The following is a 19,765-nucleotide window of genomic DNA, read 5'->3' on the forward strand; positions in this document are numbered from 1 at the left end:
TTCATATGCGCCTTTATCTTGCAGAAATTGACTCCACTCTTGATGTTGGAATCTTCGAGCTTGTACTTGGCCACCCACGGACACTTGTCATCGTTCAGGGACGAATACGAAGTGCCGTAGTAATGAAGTATGATCGGACATGTGACCGGAAATACGTATTCGGCCTGTAACTGATCCTCTCCTTCGACTCTCGTGTCGAAAATGAGCACCCGCACCTTGCCGGTGCTGTTGATCGGAATCTGGGGAGTATACCTGATTTCGCAGTGGTCGATTAGCATGGAGAGCCTACACACCCGTTGGATAATTGTCGAGGAGAACGCAGGGAAGGAGATCCTTATGGTCTGAGCATCTGATGATGCTCGTGCTTCCATGATATCTGATTTGTAGTATCCAGCAATGGATTGATCAGTTGGTATCTCCATTGAAATGTTCACGTGTTCTTGAAGTTGATGGAGGATAGATGATGAGGAAGGAAGTGTTTGTGTTGTGTTGGTGAAACGGTGTCGTTTATATAGAAGGATGTGTGTTGGAACTGTTTAGGACCTCTACCCATATGACGTCAGCCAACCCAATAGAATGACGTCACTCAACCCATTACAAAGTATCTGTTGTATTGGGTAGACTGGGTTGAGTGGGACCCTTTAATCGGACGGTCCACAAAGACGCTCGGGGCGGACACGTGGACGGCGGATGGAGGGGCCACGTCACCCCCCAAGAGTAAACTGGACGGTTGAGATCAGCTCAACCCAATACAATAGACGGCTGTGATTGAAGGTGCATCGATGATCGATGCAATGCGTATTACCTGATCAAGAACAGTATGCGGGAGCATACTGGTCTGATTATTATGGTTCGCGGTGCGAACCTTGTGGGCCCCCACAGTGCGCACATGCGCAATGTGGCCCCCACCCCGGCGCTTTAGCGCCGAGGGCCGGACTCCGTACACTGTTCATGGATTTGAAATTCGAACCCATGTACGGAGAATGCTGTAACATGCTTGGGGATGAGGAAAAATACAGTCGAAGCGGGGAAAGAAGCTGTTGCTGATTGACATAAAGGCACTCCGGTGAAATTGTGTTATAATTGGCAGGAGGGATTTCACATTTCACCGGATAGGAAGAATGGGAAGTCGAGGAACGAAGAGGTATGCTGGTCCCGGCACTCCTCTCAGACCCATCACTCGAAGGAAGAGGCTGTTCGGCAGCACCGGTGGTGCATCGAGTGCGGGTCCCACCTTCGGAAGGAGAGCAAGGCTGTTCCTGCGAGGCAGGAAGAGGCCCTTCTCGCAAAGCGGGATGATAGACGAGACATTCGACCCTGATGAAGGCGTAGCCTGCGAGGCCGTGTGGTACGATTACATGAAGCTCCCGGAACTAGGCCAGCGACCGGGGCATAGATATGAAAACAAGTGCAGGGTCACTTCCATTAACATTGACGGAAGCGTGCTGATCGGCAGTGATGCTGCCCTCATGGACGACGGCAATGCGGTCCACCGCAGTGGGCCCGTCGACGGCATATTGGGCATATTCATTGTTCTGGACCGTGAGCCCAGTGATCAGCGTAAGCCAACCTTCCAGGACGTATTCGGTGATGTCACGGGAAATCACGGATCCAAGGTGGATCTTCACGTTCGCAATGACATGCTCAGCCGCTTTAAAGTGCTAATGAGGGAGAAGATCATCGTGAAGGGGTGCAACGATGGTAGCAGGATATCGATTGATCGATACATTGCATTCTTCGGGAAGAATAAATTCGTGACTAAATTTAAGGATTACGGGAATTTGACTGATGGTCGTTACAGTAATGTAAAAGAGAATGCTCTGATGTTGTACATTGTTTGGGAGAGCCTCTGCGGTTATCCCGTGGCTGTGAATATTAACAGCCGTATGATGTACGAGCATTAATAAAATTTTGCATTTTATTTGACACAGTAAGAAATCCCTTATTAAAATGGCAAGCGCAGCTGAACAAAAGAAAAATAAATGGGCCGACATTTGGTTCGGCCGAATTGACTAATTACATGGGGGCTTGGCTCCGAACTTGAAAGTAGCCTGAGGCTGGGCCTTGTTTGTCGACATAACTGTTGATATTGATTGGGCCAATACATGGCCCAACTGCTCAGCCGAGATATTGTAGCCCACTTGGGATGCAGATGGGCTTGGGTCAGATCCACGATCTGAAAGGTCATCACGCTGGCCCAGTCCAATCTCGGAGATTGCATTACGGATCTGGCCCAATGACGTTCCAGGCCCAATTAAGAGATGATTGGTGCTTGGCCTGACTATTGCGGAAGTGGAACGACAAAGTGCAGGCTGCTTGGGAGCATAGTTGCAGTGCCACATGTCCACGTCTTCTTCGGTGAAGAGATCGGACAGTATGTGCACTCTCGGTGATCGGAACTGGACCTTGTCTGGTACTTTAGCGGTTGCTAACTTCATATGCGCCTTTATCTTGCAGAAATTGACTCCACTCTTGATGTTGGAATCTTCGAGCTTGTACTTGGCCACCCACGGACACTTGTCATCGTTCAGGGACGAATACGAAGTGGGCCAGATCAATATGGCCTGCGTAGTAATTGTGGGCCTGAGAATTGAGACTTCTTGCCCAGCATGTTTTACCAGTCCGACTTGGGCCTTCTATTATTATGGACATGGGCCTGTGTGGCCTGTTACCAGGCCCAGTAACATTTGAGAGAGAGAGAGAGAGAGAGAGAGGAATATCCAATTCAACTAGATGAACCTGAGGTTTAAGATTTTTGGGCTTTTGTGGGTGTACATATTTGAAACGCTATGTTCATAGTGTCTTAGGTTGGTTATTAGTTGAAAATTTGAAATTGAATTATCGGTATAAGTTAAATTTTAGTAATAACTTCCTTGCAATTTCGTTGTAGTATTTATCTCCTTGCAACGTCTGGCACAGGTACCATCCTCGTAAAATTTTATGTTGGTTAAGAGTCGAAATTGATAAATTGGTTTAGTTTTATAATTTGATTTATATCCCTACTTTAATATGTTACTAATTACTACAACCTGTTATAATGTTGAAAAGCCCTCAAGGATTTAAACCTTGCACTCACTAAAACAAAAAAGTAAATCATCTTCAAAAATCACGTCCCAGGACCTACAATAGTTTGATTGTTGTCTTGGAGTGGCACATAACAAGGAATCGCTTTTTTTCTTTTTGTATTTGTTTTCTCCATTTCAATTGGTAGTATTTCACTTCAAGAGTTGGTCAAAGACTCAAAGTATACAAGTTATCTAGCACATTAAAACTTTTATCTAATATCTAGCAAATCAAAACTTGTCGTTTCATGGAGAAATCTTTCAAAACTGTACACATTTTGTCAAATACATTTTTTTGTTCTTCATTTGAAAATATTAATTTTAAATTTCTTACAAATTCAAGTAAGCAAAATTTTGTCCTAACCTAAGTTTCCGTCACTTTTTAGTCTAAAATCACCATGTGATTCACATGCAATGATTTTTATACATAAAAAGATCAGATTTCACTCTTTTTTAGCAATATTGAATATGAATTGAGTCAGATCTTACTTTTTTTAAGGAAAAATATGAATACGGTTCAGGTCAAATCTTACTTTTTTTTAGTGGTAAAAATGAATATGAACCAGCTTATCTATTTAACTACAAATGGGATCTAACTTTTTTGTCCATAAAAAAATGACTTCGGGTGGAAAATGTGATGGATTTAAAGTAAAATCTGTTAAAAAATTTAGGTTGAAACTAAATTTTACTTACTTAATTTTGTAAATAACATAAATTATTATTTTAAAAGGGAAGGATAATGTTTATTTAGTGAAATGTGAGAGATATTTTGCCAGATTTTCCTTACTTTATCATGCGGTGGTAGCTAAGGACGAATCTTTTTTCTTTCGTCCAATTTCTCTACTTGGGAATCTAGCACAGCAACCTGGTCCCCTTATTACCCGGCCAACAATTTAGAATCTCCGCCATGGCACCACGCAAAATCAATGGTACACAACAGCCCAAAACCATCTTGAACATTTTGGAAAAAAAAAAATGTTTGACAGACTATTGGAAGAGATAGAAGTCAAGGTCGCAGCAAATGAAGCTTGGAAAGTCTATGGAACCCTTCAACTGGGAAATCTTCATTGAAAAAGTGGAGATATCAGAGTGAGATGGAGGGTGCAGAACGATACTCAAACTTGGCCTTCCTGGTAATGGTTTGCTCTCTTTTTACTTTTGGAAATAAAAGGACCTATCTACAATGTTTTCCTACTTAAGTTGTAATACTGGTATGTATATTTTTGTTTGTATATCTTTTTTAATTTTTTTTAATATTACTCAAGTCAAATCATTGTGATTACTACTTTGCCCTTCAAGGGCAAGGGCACAAATGGTTGTTGTAGGCAACTGTAATTTTGAGAATCAAGGGCCGAAATTGGCCAAAAAAATGTTTTGATAACTTTATGGCCACGAAGCCTGTATTCTGCTCTATTAATTAGCAAAATATATGAAACCACTACATTACCGTAGGAAATTCCTATTATGATCGTTTGTTTATACAACTTGTGATTTGTTTATGAAATAATAATAAGGGATAATTTTAGAGACCTCCCTCGAGTTGACGTGTCTGACTATTTTACTAGTTCCTGTATGTTTCAAAAATTGTATTGACCTCCTTTGATGTTTATTGTCTTATAATACCTAGGTCCAATTAGCAATTAAAAAGCAATATTAGGAAAGAGAAAATAACATGATTCCATCGTTGCCCTCATCTAGTATATTATTTAGTTAATTTAATACCAAACCACACATTAAAAAAAATATTAGAATTTACTGTTTATCATCAGGTATCAAATCACATATAGTATCAAAAAATAGTATGTCATTTTATATATTTCACTTAATATAAGATCTAAATTATTCTTTTCAGTTAAAGACCCATTGTCAAAGGCGATCAATAACAAATAATAAAAAATCTGCAACCAAAATATCACAAAGAGTAAACTTTAATACCATAAAAATCTTAGTAACTAAGTTTAATATATTGACATGGATATTTATGATGTTAAAGTTTGCTCTCTGTAATGTTTTGGTTGCAAAATTTTTTTTTATTATTTGTTGTTGATCATATTTGACAAACATGTATGTGACTGAAAAGAGAAATTTGGATATTGCATTAAATGAAAAATATAGAATGATATACTATTTTGATGCTATATGTGATTTGATTCCTAATGATAAATAACAAATTTTAGTATTTTTCTTTAATGTATGAGTTGGTATTAAATTAATTAAATAATGTAATAGATGAAGGGCAATGATAGAATCATATTATCTTCTCATTTCTAATATCAATTTTTAATTACTAGTTGGACCTAAATATTAAAAGGTAATTAACATCAAAGGAGATTTGTGTAATTTTCAAAACTTAGAGGGAAGTCAAAGAAATAGTTAGAAACCTTGGGAGAGGTTTCTAAAATTATCCCTAATAAATTCTACAACTTTAGCCGATTCATAGTAGCGGTGACCCACGAAGTGCTCATTCTACCAATGCGCTATTATCATATGGTAACCTCTTCTAATCTAACAGATAATCAAACTATTATCAAGTAGTCATGTATTCTGGTCTAGCAATTAATCACTAGAATATACCGTAAACTCATTAACTTGAAATCGAGCTTATGTTCTAATAATTCTAAACAGAATTTTGATATTTGATGACTGTTACAAACAATTGACAATTAGAGAGAAATTAGTTGGGAAGGAGATGGTACGAAGAGAGAAAGTGTAACTAAGAGATCACCGAGTTTGAAACTTTTCATTTACATTAAAAAAAGGAGGAAAAATTAATTATAATTAAACAGTGAGTTGTTGTTTCTTAATTAACACAATGGCAACAAAAAGTGCACGTGCATGGCCAGTGTGAGGTGCCAAATTTTGTACTATCATTCAATAAAAGTTTTTCTTTTTCTTTTTCTTTTTTTTTGGGTATGAAATACCTAGATCCAGAATTACAATAGTAATTGCAGAGAACAATTTATAGTAGTAGATGAAACTATTTAAAACTGGGTAGTTAAGATTGAATTTATGGGTATGAATTTTAACAAGTGACAAAAGTTGTTGCGTTTTTATAATATTATTATTGACTCAATTTTTACATATTGATTAATGTCATACCTGCATCAATTATATTGGGATCCACATTGCTGGGTACACATCCGCGGCAAGACTGCCCGCGGCGTAAAAGTAGTACCAGAAACTGAACTGACTACGTGTAAGCTTTCCAACCATGGTCACATATTCTTCACTCTCCCATCCCATAGCTTCCCCATTCATCACACTAAGAAAATCAGCGACGAAAGTTTCATTTCTACTGCTTCTTCTCAAACAACCATTTCCAAGAAACTGCAAATTTGTTGCAGCCATGCACTCAAATTCTTCCGGAACAATGGCTGTTTCAGTTCCAGGAGTAAGTCCCCAAGAAATGGTCGCCATAGCTCAGGAAACCTTCCGGAGATGCACGTCATCGTCGTCTTCTGGTTCTTCATTGCCTGAGAGGAGAGGCAAAGGGGTGGCCATTTTTTGGTTCAGGAGTGATTTGAGGATATTGGACAATGAGGCTTTGATTAAGGCCTGGCTTTCATCTCAAGCTCTCTTGCCTGTCTACTGTGTTGATCCTAGGCTTTTCACCTCCTCCACCCATTACTTTGGCTTCCCTAAAACTGGAGGTATACCTTGTGCTCATTAGGCTGTACCTCTGAATTTCTCCATTAGATTATTCCGTTGAATTATATTTTGTTTAATTATAGTTTGAATACTTAGTTTAGTATCTCCCTTTTGGATCAATATTCAAGTATGGCAATTTGTTTGGACAAAAAAAGGAGTTTAAATTTTTGCCAGGTTCCAATATTGATAATTGTGCACTTAGAATATATACCTTGTGCTCATTATGTTGCATCTCTGGACTTTTACTTTAAATTATACTTCATTGATTTGATAAGATGTTCATTACTTGTCTTGGTATTTCCCTTTTGGACTAGTACTGTAGTATAACAAATTCTTGGATGTCAGCCTAAATCCCCGCCCCTCCATACTAAATCAACACCTTGAACAATTTTCTATGCTAGTTGTACAATGCATCAATGCATCAAATGTGTGGATTTAGGAGGAAGGGATATGGATTTAGCCTCTCCAAAAATCTTTTACATGAGAGTTTAGATCCTTGCCACATGTGAAATAACCAAAATCGTGCAATTGGGAAATGGGCTTATGTCTTGATCATCTAGGCCCGCTAGTGTGGATTTTTTAGCTGGTTTAATTGAATGGTTCACAGTAATAATGATTGAATATGACTTAGTGGTGTGAAGACTCAGTATAGGGATAAGGTGTGCAGCCTCCTGATTGGAGCAAATCTACATTAGTAAACATTTTATTCGGAAGGGATTTAGGAAAATTAAAGACATACTTAAACTTGTAAAAATATTTTGGGCATTTACATATTCTGAGAACTTGTTTATCTTGCAGATATATCCAAATATAACAACCATATAACCTATAACAATGCAAAAGTACCAGGACCTTCTTGTTAATTTTAGATAGATAGAAGATGATTGGACAGCTTGTTGGCAGAAGGAAATGTTGATAGTAACTTCTAGGCTATCCCTATTTTGACTTGTTTTTGTTCTTCTCAGTAAGCGCTTGACTGACCAAATTGTAATTGGAAATTCCATGCCTAGAAATTTGATAGCAAAGGTATATTAGTGATTTTGAGTTCTTTTGACCTTTTTTGGGCAGTTTTGAGGGCTCAATTTCTCATGGAGTCTTTGGCTGACTTGAAAAATAACTTGAAAAGCCGTGGTCTGGACTTGTTGATTAAACAGGGGAAACCGGAGGATATACTGCCTTTGCTTGCAAAAGCACACGGAGCACACACGGTTAATAAGTCTCCATCTTCAATGTTTTCTTTTCTACATCCAATAATTCTTTCAAAAACTATTGTTTCCGACTAGTGCCAATTGATTGATATTTTTACAAGTGTGTAGGTGTTTGCTCAGAAAGAAACATGCAGTGAGGAGTTGAATGTTGAGAGATTGGTTGCTAAAAACTTGAGACAAGTTGACCAGCCATTGTTGAAAGGGTTGTCCACTAAGCCAGAGTCCAAAACTGGTACCAAATTGCAGTTGATCTGGGGTGGTAGTTTGTACCATATTGATGACATTCCATTTGATTGTAAGTGTTTACCAGATGTCTATACGCAATTCCGTAAGGTATCATGTTTCTTCTCATAGGTTAGAGTAGAGACATTTTGCCTGTTAGAACAAATATCTCATGTATTGCTTCATGTGTCTGGATGATGCTTCCTTGTAGTCTGTTGAGTCCAAGTCTACAGTGCGTGCTTGTTTAAAGATTCCAACAACACTTGGACCTCCACCAAATATTAGTGACTGGGGCACTGTTCCTGAAATTACTGAGCTCGGATTTCAGAAGCCAAAGGCATGTTTACTTTCATCTTCACATACATGATGATGCAGCATGTTTAACACACATGTAAGTTCCTTCAGTATTCTTTATTTTGTGCTGATACAGGTGGAGAAAGGAATGAGATTTGTGGGTGGTGAAAGTGCAGCTCTAAGTAGACTACACGAGTACTTTTGGAAAAAGGCAAGAAATCTTTGTTGGATAGGAATTTTGAGTTATGTTTTTCCTATGAGGATTAAGTTCAAGGCTATTTTGTGGTGCTAAGCAAGACCTTGTATCAATTGGAAGTCATTTAAGATATTCCACTGTTTACTATTATGTTGCACTTAATACCTTAGAAACCACTAACGTTGAATTCTCAAGTTTGATAACTTTTGTCTGCAAATTCAAGTTCTAACGGAATGTAAGTGAAAGTAATCAAATTATGAGAGTGTGGTGTTCAAACATCATCGTATATTCCTGTAGGATCTGCTGAGGATATACAAAGAAACTAGAAATGGGATGTTAGGTCCTGATTACTCAACAAAATTCTCTCCTTGGCTTGCTGCGGGAAACCTTTCTGCTCGTTTCATTTATGAGGAGGTATAACATTATTTACATTCTTAGTAATGGGCAGTGATAATATCAGTTTAATTCATAGTAAAATCATGTTCTCCATTTATTTTAAGGTAAAGAGATATGAAGCTGAGAGGCAATCAAATAATTCAACATACTGGTAACTAGATCTCCTCTATATTTCTTCCTTTCTTTGTGTATTTCAATGATTACATCGGGAATTGCATGTAAGTTAATGAACATATGTGGACAAATTAAATCATACCTTTCAAGATTTCCTATTTATTTTGAGTAAATTAAGCAATGAGCTGAATGGTTTCTAGGGACTTCTCTCTGGAACAATTGAGCTCCCAAGCTAGTATTCTCAAACTTGCAAGTCCAATCAAATAAGTTTTGGAACCTGACGTGGGTCTGGAATGCCACAATCCAACGAGAGTGGACTTTCTTTACTTGTTTAATTAATTTGTAAAAGTTGTATGGGTTTGAAGAACAAAATAGTCATTGCTGTAAATTGATGGCTTTTGAGGGGTTATAGTAAAGCCCTCACTGCTTCAGCTATCAAAAAGTCAGTTAAACAACTTGACCACTGAAGAAGGCAAAGGCTGGGCAAGAGACTTGGCCAATGCCATGCCATGATTTCCTTTCAAGTATAAACTGAAGCTCTAGATTGAGAAAAACCAGAAAAAATTATCAAAGATATTCTTCCTAGAATTATTTGTGGGGAAACTGTGCATAGAGTATTTGTTACCTTTCATGTAAAGTCATGTACGCTATTTACTGTTTAAATTATGTCAGTCTTTGAAAGACGTATGCTTCTATTTTCAACTTACATGTCTTTGAATTAAAAGATGCACCTTAACTACACTAACATCACTCAGTGTGTTCTTGCAAGGACTATTTGTTATACTTTGTCAGTTTATTATTTTGTTGTCTACCTTGATGCCCATTTGTACCTCAAAAAGGTCCGCACGTGTTGAAAATTGTAATAGTGTATATATTCCAAGAGGAAAATAAATCTCTTTATCATTTTTCTGATATAATTTTAATGTGTTCAGGGTTTTGTTTGAACTGATATGGAGAGATTACTTCAGATTTTTGTCTATTAAGGAGGGAAACACTCTCTTTAATCCAGGTAAAATGAGGTGCCATTTCTAAGTGATTGATAAAAATAAAAAATGCTTCCAGTTCTTGAATTTACAACCTAGCTCAGGTAGCTGCATTCTTCTGAAACTTGTGTAAAATTTTCTAATTTAATCAAAGTTATGCAGTTTGTTTACTTTTTCTGCATTCAGGTGGGCCCAGAAAAGTTGAGGTTAACTGGAACCAAGACAGCATTCTTTTTGATGCTTGGAGAGATGGTCATACTGGGTATACTTTCTATCCACTGCTTTGGTTGTGGCCACTAGATGTTGTGGAAAATCACATTTCTATGCTCAAATTGGACAGCAGATCTCTTTCTCTCCTTCATCCCTTTAAAAAGAAAAATAAAAGGAAAGTACAGGGAAATCGATATGTTGATCTTGATCAAGATAACATATGCTAACTTACCTTTTATGTTGTATTGACTCATTTTCTAATGTTGCTAAAAACTAGGTACCCTCTTATAGATGCAAATATGAGAGAACTGTCAACTACAGGGTTCATGTCAAATCGAGGCCGGCAGGTACTAACATACACTAAAGTTATAGTTGAGTGATTCTGGATTGCTGCTTTGTCACGTAGAACAGTAGTAATTAGTAAAACGAAAAGACCATCCCATCTTTTGATAGTAGAGTAGCAGTTGCCTTACAAAATTCTCATTTGAACTCAATCTTGAATTACGAACCTATCTTTTCAATTTATATCCTGCCACAGATTGTATGCTCCTTTCTTGTTCGAGACATGGGCATTGATTGGCGAATGGGAGCTGAATGGTTTGAATCATGCCTTTTGGACTATGATCCTTGTTCCAATTATGGTAACTGGACATATGGTGCAGGTATTTGTTTTCTGAGTATTACACGTTTATCTTCATGAAATTTTTTTTGTGGTTTGATATTTGAATAAATGGCCAAAATAGTACTAAACTATCTAAGATGATGCGAGTTGGTCACCGAACCTTTTTTGTGGTCAAAAGGGTCGCTCAATACCCTAAAACGAGCCTTTAGGATCATTTCGAACAATTTAGCCAGTAAACCAGCTAGAAAAAAGCAAACTTGACCCACTGTTGTAGGTTTTCAAGGGTAAAAATGTCCTATTCTGATTGACATAATTTTTCTTTAAACAAAAATCAAACTTTAGGGGTTAATCCATATTTTGGCAAAACTTCATAGGAGGTAAATATAATTAATACAAAAAATCACCAACACATCATCTTCTTCCTCTTCCTCCTCCTCCACCTTCACTGTCCACTGCCACTGTTGCATTACCCACCACCGCACCCTCTCTCCTCCCCTCTCATCCCCTCCTTTCACCCATTTCCCCTTCCCTCCCCCCTTCCGCCGTGACCAGATCTGGTCGCTGTGATCCAAAAAAAAAAAAGTACCCACAACATCAGTTTCTTCTTCCTCCTCCACCACCATCACCTACCCACCCACCCAGCCACCACCACTGTTCTTTTCAACCAAATCAGAGCCAATTATTAATGAAATATTATCCGATGATTGGGCTTAAGAGTTTGAAAAAGAGCTATCAAATTTAAATCCAAGATTGACCCATGAAACTGTTTGTATATTCCGATGAAATTAGGTAAAGACCCAGAAAAAGCTTCAAGCATTTACTCAGATTTTATGCTAAGAAAAAGCTTCTGATGAAATCAGGCCAAGTACTTCTATTTATGGTTTCATGCTGAGAATTTATGCTTAAAATCATTCAATGAAGGAATTTTGGGTGGTTATTAAAGAAACGAAAGAAAATGGTTGTCATATTGATGAGGATACATATACAAGAATTTCCTCAGATCTTCGAAATTCAAAATTGGTTAATGATGGGACTGCTCTGAAGCATTTTTATGAGAGAATGATGCACTACGGAGACAGTTGTGCAAAGGGTGGTTGATGTGGTCTGATTGGAGTGGTGAATTGGAGAGAGAGTTGGGAGGAGATGAGGTTTTCAGTATTTGTGGCACATGACAATAATTCCACAATTGAAATTATACAGCCAAATATCAATCAACTAAGAAGCGGCTCAAAACTGTCCGTGTTCCTTTTGTTGTCATGGAATTCTCTGTTGGTGGCGAGTGGTCAAGGGGGGAGGAGAGAAGGAAGTTGTAAGGAAGGTGGCGGAGGGGTAAGAGGAGAGAAAGAGATGGCATTATTTGGACATTTTTGCCCCTGAAAACTTGTAATTCCAGTTAATTTACCAAAAAATGATTCTAAAGGCTCATTTTAGGGGGTTGAGTGACCTTTTCGGCCACAGAAAAAGTTCAGTGACGAGTCGTGCCATTTTAAATAGTTTGGTTACTATTTTGACCATTTACTCTTGATATTTTATGTGTCCATCATAATTGAAAAAGGTTAACTTTGTTAAGGGAAAAATAGAATGAGCTATTCTGATTTAGGACAGTTTTTAGCAAGGAACTTGCAAGCATTCTTCTTCAGACAAAAGCTGAAGTTTCTGGCATTTTAATTCACTCAGCTGTGATTTCAATGATAAAAGGATTTTTCTGATGTTTGCCACTGGGGAGTTGTTGATGCATACAATATGCCATCTAAGCCCACACTCTCATTTATTACTTCCCTTTCTTTTAGTCACTTTCCCTATTAAACTTCACTTTTCCAAAAAAACTAACACTGTACGACACCGTTCACCTGTGCCTACTGGCCAATGTTTAGACATACCTATGGTAAAACAGGATCATCGAGGTAGATATAAAGTAGGACAGGAAAGTGGAAGAATATTTTCTAGTTTCTGGAGATGATGTTTTAGCTTTTGACAGTTCCAGTTATACATTCTTTATTGGTTAAGTGCACTTAGCAGCATTCTTACAATTAAGGATGATGAGGTACATTTTGAGAGGTCATCTTACAGAAGCAATGAATGGCCAAGTAGGTCTTAGGTGTTTCTGTTTCCAAGGCTGCATCAGGTGTCAAACCTGCAGACTAGAGAGACTTGGCCAGGCTAATATGGCTCTCCAAATTACAATATCAGCTCTTCCACATCTCCGTTCGAGGTGTATATTACAGAGCAAAATGTATCACTTGCCCAATAGCCTTATTAGGACTTCCTCTACTAGATGTGCATATATGGGATTCCTATACATGGTTGTTACAGATTAAATTGTCAAGGACTCCTGGTGGGTGAGGTTCAAATTTAGTCTCTCATCAAGGACTATGACTAAGTATCAAACTACTGCTAGAAACTAAGGAAAACAATGGTTATCTCCATGTTTTCTCCACTTCATTGCTGTCCTTTCAGTTATCTTGTGTTATGGAAAAAGTTTGTGAATGTGGCTTTTGAAATCCAACCATTAGCATGGATCCTTTTTTCTTTATTGTTTGGTTCAAGGGAGATTCCAAGCCTTACAAGGGGAAAGGGGAAAGAGGAGGACTTGAGCATGGAACCAGGGACCTTACTATTACCTGACCAATGTCCCTACTAGCTGAACTGGGTCTTGGGACAAGCATGTTCTTCTACCTATACTGCACAGAGATTAAACAATTAGGTTGAAGTGGTTTGACTTTATTTCTACAAAAATCGTGTTGGTGTACTTGATGTAACTCGTGCATGGATAGAGACATCAAAGCAAACATTGACATACATAGTGTGTAGGATATACATTATCCCGCATCATAAATATTTTAGCATAATCCTATAGATCTTGTATTGGTTTGTTTAGGAATTTCATCTATGTGATGAAGCGGTCTTAATATCAAACACAGACCCAGACATTATGTTCTTTTACTTTGTGGTTTGTATTTTCTTTTGTGCAGTTGTCAGTTTAGCAAATGTTCTGCCTATGGTTCATAACAAGGGTTCAACCCTTTTTTTTTTTTTTAATAAATCCTGCTTTGGCTAAAATGTGATTTCATGTTGACCACTGAAAGAAGAAAAGAAGAATCTCACTATGCCTCAATGGTAGATGTTCCCAAAATATTTTGACTGACTATTTTAGTTCTGAAAAGTTCTATTAAAAGTAGGCTGGATTTTCCCATTTTTCCACTCCCACTGTGGCACAACCAAAACCCCATGTCATGCTTGTTATACGAAAAAGCATAGAAGAATTTCTGTGAAATTCTGTACAATGTTAGAAAAGTTGTCTATACTGGTGCTGGGTTTCTGATGATGGATCAAATTTCTGTATTTATGCAATGTCTTGAAGAAGTTTAAGTACAGTGCATTTCCAAGAAAATTAATGCTTTTTATTTGGACTTCAGTTTGAGGAAAACTATGTGAATCAAAATTGAAGTAGAATAAAATTCTCAATTTTGTTATCCTTTCATGATTGGGAGAGTGTGAGTGCTGGAACAATGTTTTCCTGGATTTTTTCATATCGTAGCATATTAATAAGATTAATTAAGATTTCTTTATTTCTAATGACAAGTGACTAAAGAAAAAGTTTCTATACTAGCATTTTTCCTCTTTTTGTTCTATTTACCTGAGAAAAGCTATTTTCTTCACTTATGCAAAGGCTTGGGGCAAGATCATAATCATGAAAGAAGTAATCTCCAATGGTTTTATATAGATGGAAAGGTGAGAGGGATAGTAAGCAGGAGGTCTTGGGCTCAAGACCTCCCACTTACCCAAAAAAAAAAGGTTTTATATTATCAAATCAGTTTTTTCAGCATCACAAGTAACTAAAATGGTCATATATAAGTGATGAATTGATTTATGCTCCTTTGACTTTCCAGTCTTGGGAAGAATTCTTAAACTAGATGGCCAAGCAACCAATCTTTGGAAGGTTACAGTCTTGCTCTAGCCTGCCTATAGCTTTAGTTTGATTACTGCAGTGAATTTCTTTTTCAATACATTGTTTAGCCTCCTAACATGAAGCTTCCTCCATCCTCAATTGCAGGATATGTGATGCTTTGACTTCCTCTAGTTCCTGCTGCCTCCATAGTTGCAATAGGAAATTATGGTGGCATTGTCTTTTCTTCCTTCAAATGATTTTTTGCTTATAATTGCTCTTCACAAATTTTTCATAGCCACTTAGCCATTAGGAGCTAGTCAATTTTAAGCATATTTCTCACTGGATCTCAAGTACACAAAGGAATTTAAGTTTTAAGTTCATGCTATCTGTCCTTAAGGTATATGTACTTTTGATCAAATTCCAGGAGTGATTATAACCAAGATGGGAAGTTTGCCAAATTTGTTTTAAGAAAAGTAATTTTTCCTCCTTTTGACAAGTAAACTTTTGCATGTTGCAAGTGTGAATTCTTTTCAAAATACCATTGGACATGATTTCATATTTGTGCTTCAACTAAGGTGGGCTGGGTGGAGTTTTTCCTGTTTTCCTCAAATCTCTTTCGATGGTTGATTCCCTTCGAATGTGCAACCTTTGAAATGGCTTACTAGTTGACAAACAACAAAGACCAGCTGAGAAAAATTAATTATGATATTCCAACCAGACATCCAACATTGAAACTCAATGGAGTATTTTCAGCAGAGGAAGATAAAGTTTTCTTTTTTTCCTGTCTCCTTTAATTCCAGCAAATGTCGACTTTCTTTGGCCCTGTCAGCATTCTGCTAAAACCTTTTGCTATAGTGATGAAGGGTAGAGATGGGCCTCCTTGTATGCTTTAGAGCTGAGGAGAAAATCTCATAGGAAATCCATTTGGTAACAACTGAGGGATGGTTACAGCAAACGCTTTCCTGTGCAATCCAGTCTGTAAAATTATATTCTCAACAGTGGATACAAAAGAAAATCTCCAATGATTTAGTCTTATTGAGTTCTATTTTCACAGAATTAATCTGGTGCATTTTCTTATCCTTAGTTACACATTGATTCAAATGCTGTAAAGCCTCAGGAATTTGCTTTTTTCTCTTTAAAAGGAAACTGATGTTAACATAAAGCTTCCCAATTATCTCTTTGGTCCATAATGCATGCATTTTGGAGACAATTTTGGCAGTGTGCTCAGCAGGCTAATGGGTCCAAGTTTCTTGATGTCAGAATCCAGTGTCCTGCTGTTCGGATGAACCAGTTCACTATAACATTGATTTTTTATCACTTAAATAAGATTTTGTACAAGTGCTCTTATTACACAATGTCTCTCTCTGACCCTCTGTCCCTCTCTCCCTCTCTCCTGCCTAAGCTTTAAAATTTGTACGTAGTATTGGTATAGTTAATGTCCAATCGCCCTCTGCTTTACCAACTGCATTCGTTGAACATGTTTGAGGTGTCTGTTTGCTGCCAAAAGGTTCTTGATGCAGGCAACTTTTGTGATTTTTCATGCGGCAAAGGTTCTCTTCATCAAGTTTGAATCTCTTCATCAAGTTTGAATTGTTTTTCTTGTTAATATGGTTCAAAACCCTTAATTTTTTTGTGAACATTCTTCTAGAGTGGCATCCTACATTTGTGGTTTTCTCTTTCTGCTATGCATATAGACTTGCAAATCTTATGCTTAGTTTCTGCATTCTTTTCATTAAGGTGTTGGGAATGACCCGAGAGAGGACCGCTATTTCAGCATTCCCAAGCAGGTTAGTTCTTCAGAATTTTCAAATACTTCAGTTGAATTATGCATAGCTGGTGTTTCAGCCTTATGGGTTGCTGTTCCACTGTGTGTTAATTGTCTCACCCACAAGAAAAAAATAGAAAAAGCCAACAGTTTGATTATCATATTTTTTGTTGTATCGGGACTTGTGTTTTCTTAAAATGGCAAACACTCTCACAGACAATGACATTGTTGCGTTTGACAAAATGAAGTCGCAGTTTGCTCTTTGTTGGTGGGAAATTTCCCAAGATAATTGACATTTAAACCCAATTTACAATTTTCTGAATGTAATATTCATGATGAAAGAAAATGACTTCAGTGACGCGTACAAGCTTAGTTAAAGTCATGGTTTGAGACCTTAGGCAATAAATAAAGTTTATGCTTCTAAAATAGTTCACATCTAGTGCAGAAGAGGCATCGTTCTCACCCAACAAGCAACTAATAAAACTTGACATTTGGAAATTAACTTGTCTCAATGTCAATAAATGAAGCTTAATTGGTCTAATATAGTAAGGATTCTAGATTTCAAACTCAAGGTGAGGGCTATTACCAAAGTAGTGGAGAGTGGCTGATTAGTAAAATCACATTGTGGAACTTGGTCTTTTTACACAATGATGTGGAAGAGAGGCATAGAGTGGATAAGAAATGATAAGAAAGCCTGCTGTTACCTCTTTTAGGTTATAAAAAGAATAGGAGAGAAGAGAAGTGTCAAATCGTGAATCCTCTTAGTTGGTGGAAGCAAATGTTAGAACAGAAGATGAAGGACACAATAACTAAGATGGTTGCGACCTTTCATTTTCATTCTTCACTTTCCCCCCCGCAAGTTGCAGACAATGGAACTTAACTTTTATTTTCCTTGGCATCCTTCATTTTTTCCACATAATGTCTCCTGTTCTTTTATTTTTCACCTGGCTTGTGTTCTTTTATTGTTTCTCCTGATTAAATTTCTCTTCCTTTTGTTTCTCTGTTAAGACTCCAAAGATACATGTTCAAATGCCATCTCATTCTGAAAAAGTTGAACCCATGGCTTAGTTTGAAAAAAATATATATGAGACAAATTATGTGGGTTTTCATCATCATGAGACCTTTCCTTTTTGTTTAGATATTTACCAAATCCAGCTGGATTTCAGTTTTATCTTGTTTATAGGCTTCCATATGTTTGGTCATGTAAATGAGATATATGTTTTGGTGTGTCATTTTCTTCTAAAATTAGCTTAACATTTTACCAAATAAATGCTGATTAGCTAATTGTCTACATATGTACAGATGACACTTATTGTTCAAACATGCAAAACTGAAGGACCCGTAAGGAAAGTGAATTAAGGTTTATATGTCATGCATGCCCCTCCCCAAATGTGTCTATAGCTTTTCAAGCCATATATGAAGAGGATTCATACTGAAGAGAATTTCTGGCTTATAGTTTTAGCTTTTTTGGTGAAATCAGTTTGGATTTAACATTAGGGACATTCGGAAACTTCAGTATTCTAAAGAATCTGTTTCAGATTTTTCGAGTTGATATTCAGGCTACGAAATCTAGTCAATTATCATGCTCTCTTAGTGATGAAGCTAAATCACATGATTTGTTGCGTAACTACTGCATAAGCTGCAGCTTGTCATAGCTGGTTTATAGAGTTTATGTTCTTGTTAACACAAGTATTATGCTTCAACTGTCCATTTGATGTAATGGTTGACTTGGCGATGCAGTTTTGGTTTGAAACCCACCAGATGGCCCTCTTGTTTTACTCTGTTTCCAAACTGTTTACGGTGGATCTGCAGTCATTCTTTTGCTGAATACTTGCACGGATTTTATATGAAGCTTTATTGTCCTTCATGTAATCAAAATGAGATTCTTGCTTACGTTTCATATCCAGAGATCTTTAAAACAGCAAATTTTGATGTGGATTAGCAGCTTATTGTGGCTGGAACTCATTATATGACTCAAGAGAACAAACTTTTTGAGTCATAATTTTTGGAAAGCTTTCAGGGCATTTGACAGGTTTCAAGGGATCTAAAAACAATTTTAAGTCTGCAGTGGAAGTCTGAACTTTCCTGGTGGGTTGAGGGAAAAAAGATAAAAAGTTTCACATGACCTTTATTATTAAATACTCACTACAGATTTCAGTAGAAAGAATCTCAATGTTTTCATCCTAATGAAATAGGTATTTTGTTGATTATTTAACTCTAGAAACACAATTTCGTTGTCAAGTAAAGGACTTTAAAATTTCACTTTTCACGTAAGTTAATTGCTGGATTCATTGTGAAGTGAAATGATACACTAGAATATAATTTGCCTACAACACTTGTAAGAATTATAATAGAGTAGTTCTGCCTGTCTGCGTAAACTTAGCTGTGTATGTGCTTATTTGCATTTGCATATGTTTTATTATCATCTGAATTCTACAATTCTTCATCTTCTGTTTTGGTTTGAACCAATGAAAGGAAGCTATTTAGGAAACAATGAGGTTGACATAGATGCAAATAATCTTTTAATTGCATTTGTTCGTTCACCATATGATATTTTGTTTTACATGATATAGGCTCAAAATTATGACCCTGAAGGGGAGTTCGTAGCTTACTGGTTACCAGAGTTGCGAGCACTGCCAAAAGAGAAAAGGAATTTCCCAGGACATTTGTACATTAAACCGGTTGTAGGCCTCAAGCATGGGGGCAGCAATAAAACCAGTTCTAAGACAAGAACTGCTGGGCGTGCAAAAACATGGAAGTGATTTGCAAGACAAAGGGATGAGTTAGAATTTGCTCATGAACTGGCTTGTTGACTTTTTTTCTGGAAAGGACTATAGACAATTATATATATATAGGATCAAAAGATTTACACGTGAAGGGTAAGTAGCTTTTAAAGTATGCCATGGGGGGAGCAATGTTCGCACATAACATCATATTTAAGCTTGAAGACAACTTTTCCCACGCTATGACTAACAAGATTACTTTGCCTTCTAACAAAAGAAAACCTACTCACTTCAAAACCTTCTCTCAATCGATCAATGTCCAGTAGCAACCCATTGAGATAACTGCTAGTCTCAGTGCCCAAGCTTCCAGGTATGTTGCCTCAAGCCTAAAGTAGAGTTGATTAGCCCAGATTGTGATTATTTTTCCATCGCC

At 37.2% G+C, this 19,765-nt stretch overlaps 1 protein-coding gene across 2 annotated transcripts; it reads left to right on the forward strand.

Moving 5' to 3' along the window:
* The first annotated feature begins 6,190 nt into the window (after positions 1-6,190).
* LOC113727369 (cryptochrome DASH, chloroplastic/mitochondrial-like) lies at positions 6,191-19,570 on the forward strand. Of its 2 annotated transcripts, none has more exons than XM_027251500.2 (13): positions 6,191-6,712; positions 7,779-7,918; positions 8,027-8,251; positions 8,352-8,477; positions 8,571-8,645; positions 8,928-9,044; positions 9,131-9,177; positions 10,073-10,149; positions 10,310-10,385; positions 10,611-10,680; positions 10,872-10,995; positions 16,582-16,631; positions 17,912-19,258. In XM_027251500.2, exons 1-13 carry the CDS (start codon positions 6,274-6,276, stop codon positions 17,966-17,968), a joined length of 1,623 nt encoding a protein of 540 aa, XP_027107301.1. In that variant the 5' UTR covers positions 6,191-6,273; the 3' UTR covers positions 17,969-19,258. The 2 variants fall into 2 exon arrangements, with proteins under 2 accessions (XP_027107301.1, XP_027107300.1); XM_027251499.2 differs by having other exon boundaries at positions 6,195-6,712; positions 19,183-19,570.
* The last annotated feature ends 195 nt before the right edge of the window (positions 19,571-19,765 follow it).

Source organism: Coffea arabica, chromosome 2c (assembly GCF_036785885.1).
Source record: "Coffea arabica cultivar ET-39 chromosome 2c, Coffea Arabica ET-39 HiFi, whole genome shotgun sequence".
NCBI classification, from domain to species: Eukaryota; Viridiplantae; Streptophyta; class Magnoliopsida; order Gentianales; family Rubiaceae; genus Coffea; species Coffea arabica.

Bases quoted from the DNA above. Each gene is read 5' to 3' on its own strand.
- LOC113727369 (XM_027251499.2), top strand. From the start codon at position 6,274: ATGGTCACATATTCTTCACTCTCCCATCCCATAGCTTCCCCATTCATC. The intron at 8,646-8,927 runs GCAAGAAATCTT...ATATTCCTGTAG, and splicing joins ACGAGTACTTTTGGAAAAAG to GATCTGCTGAGGATATACAA. The intron at 10,150-10,309 runs GTAAAATGAGGT...TTCTGCATTCAG, and splicing joins AAACACTCTCTTTAATCCAG to GTGGGCCCAGAAAAGTTGAG.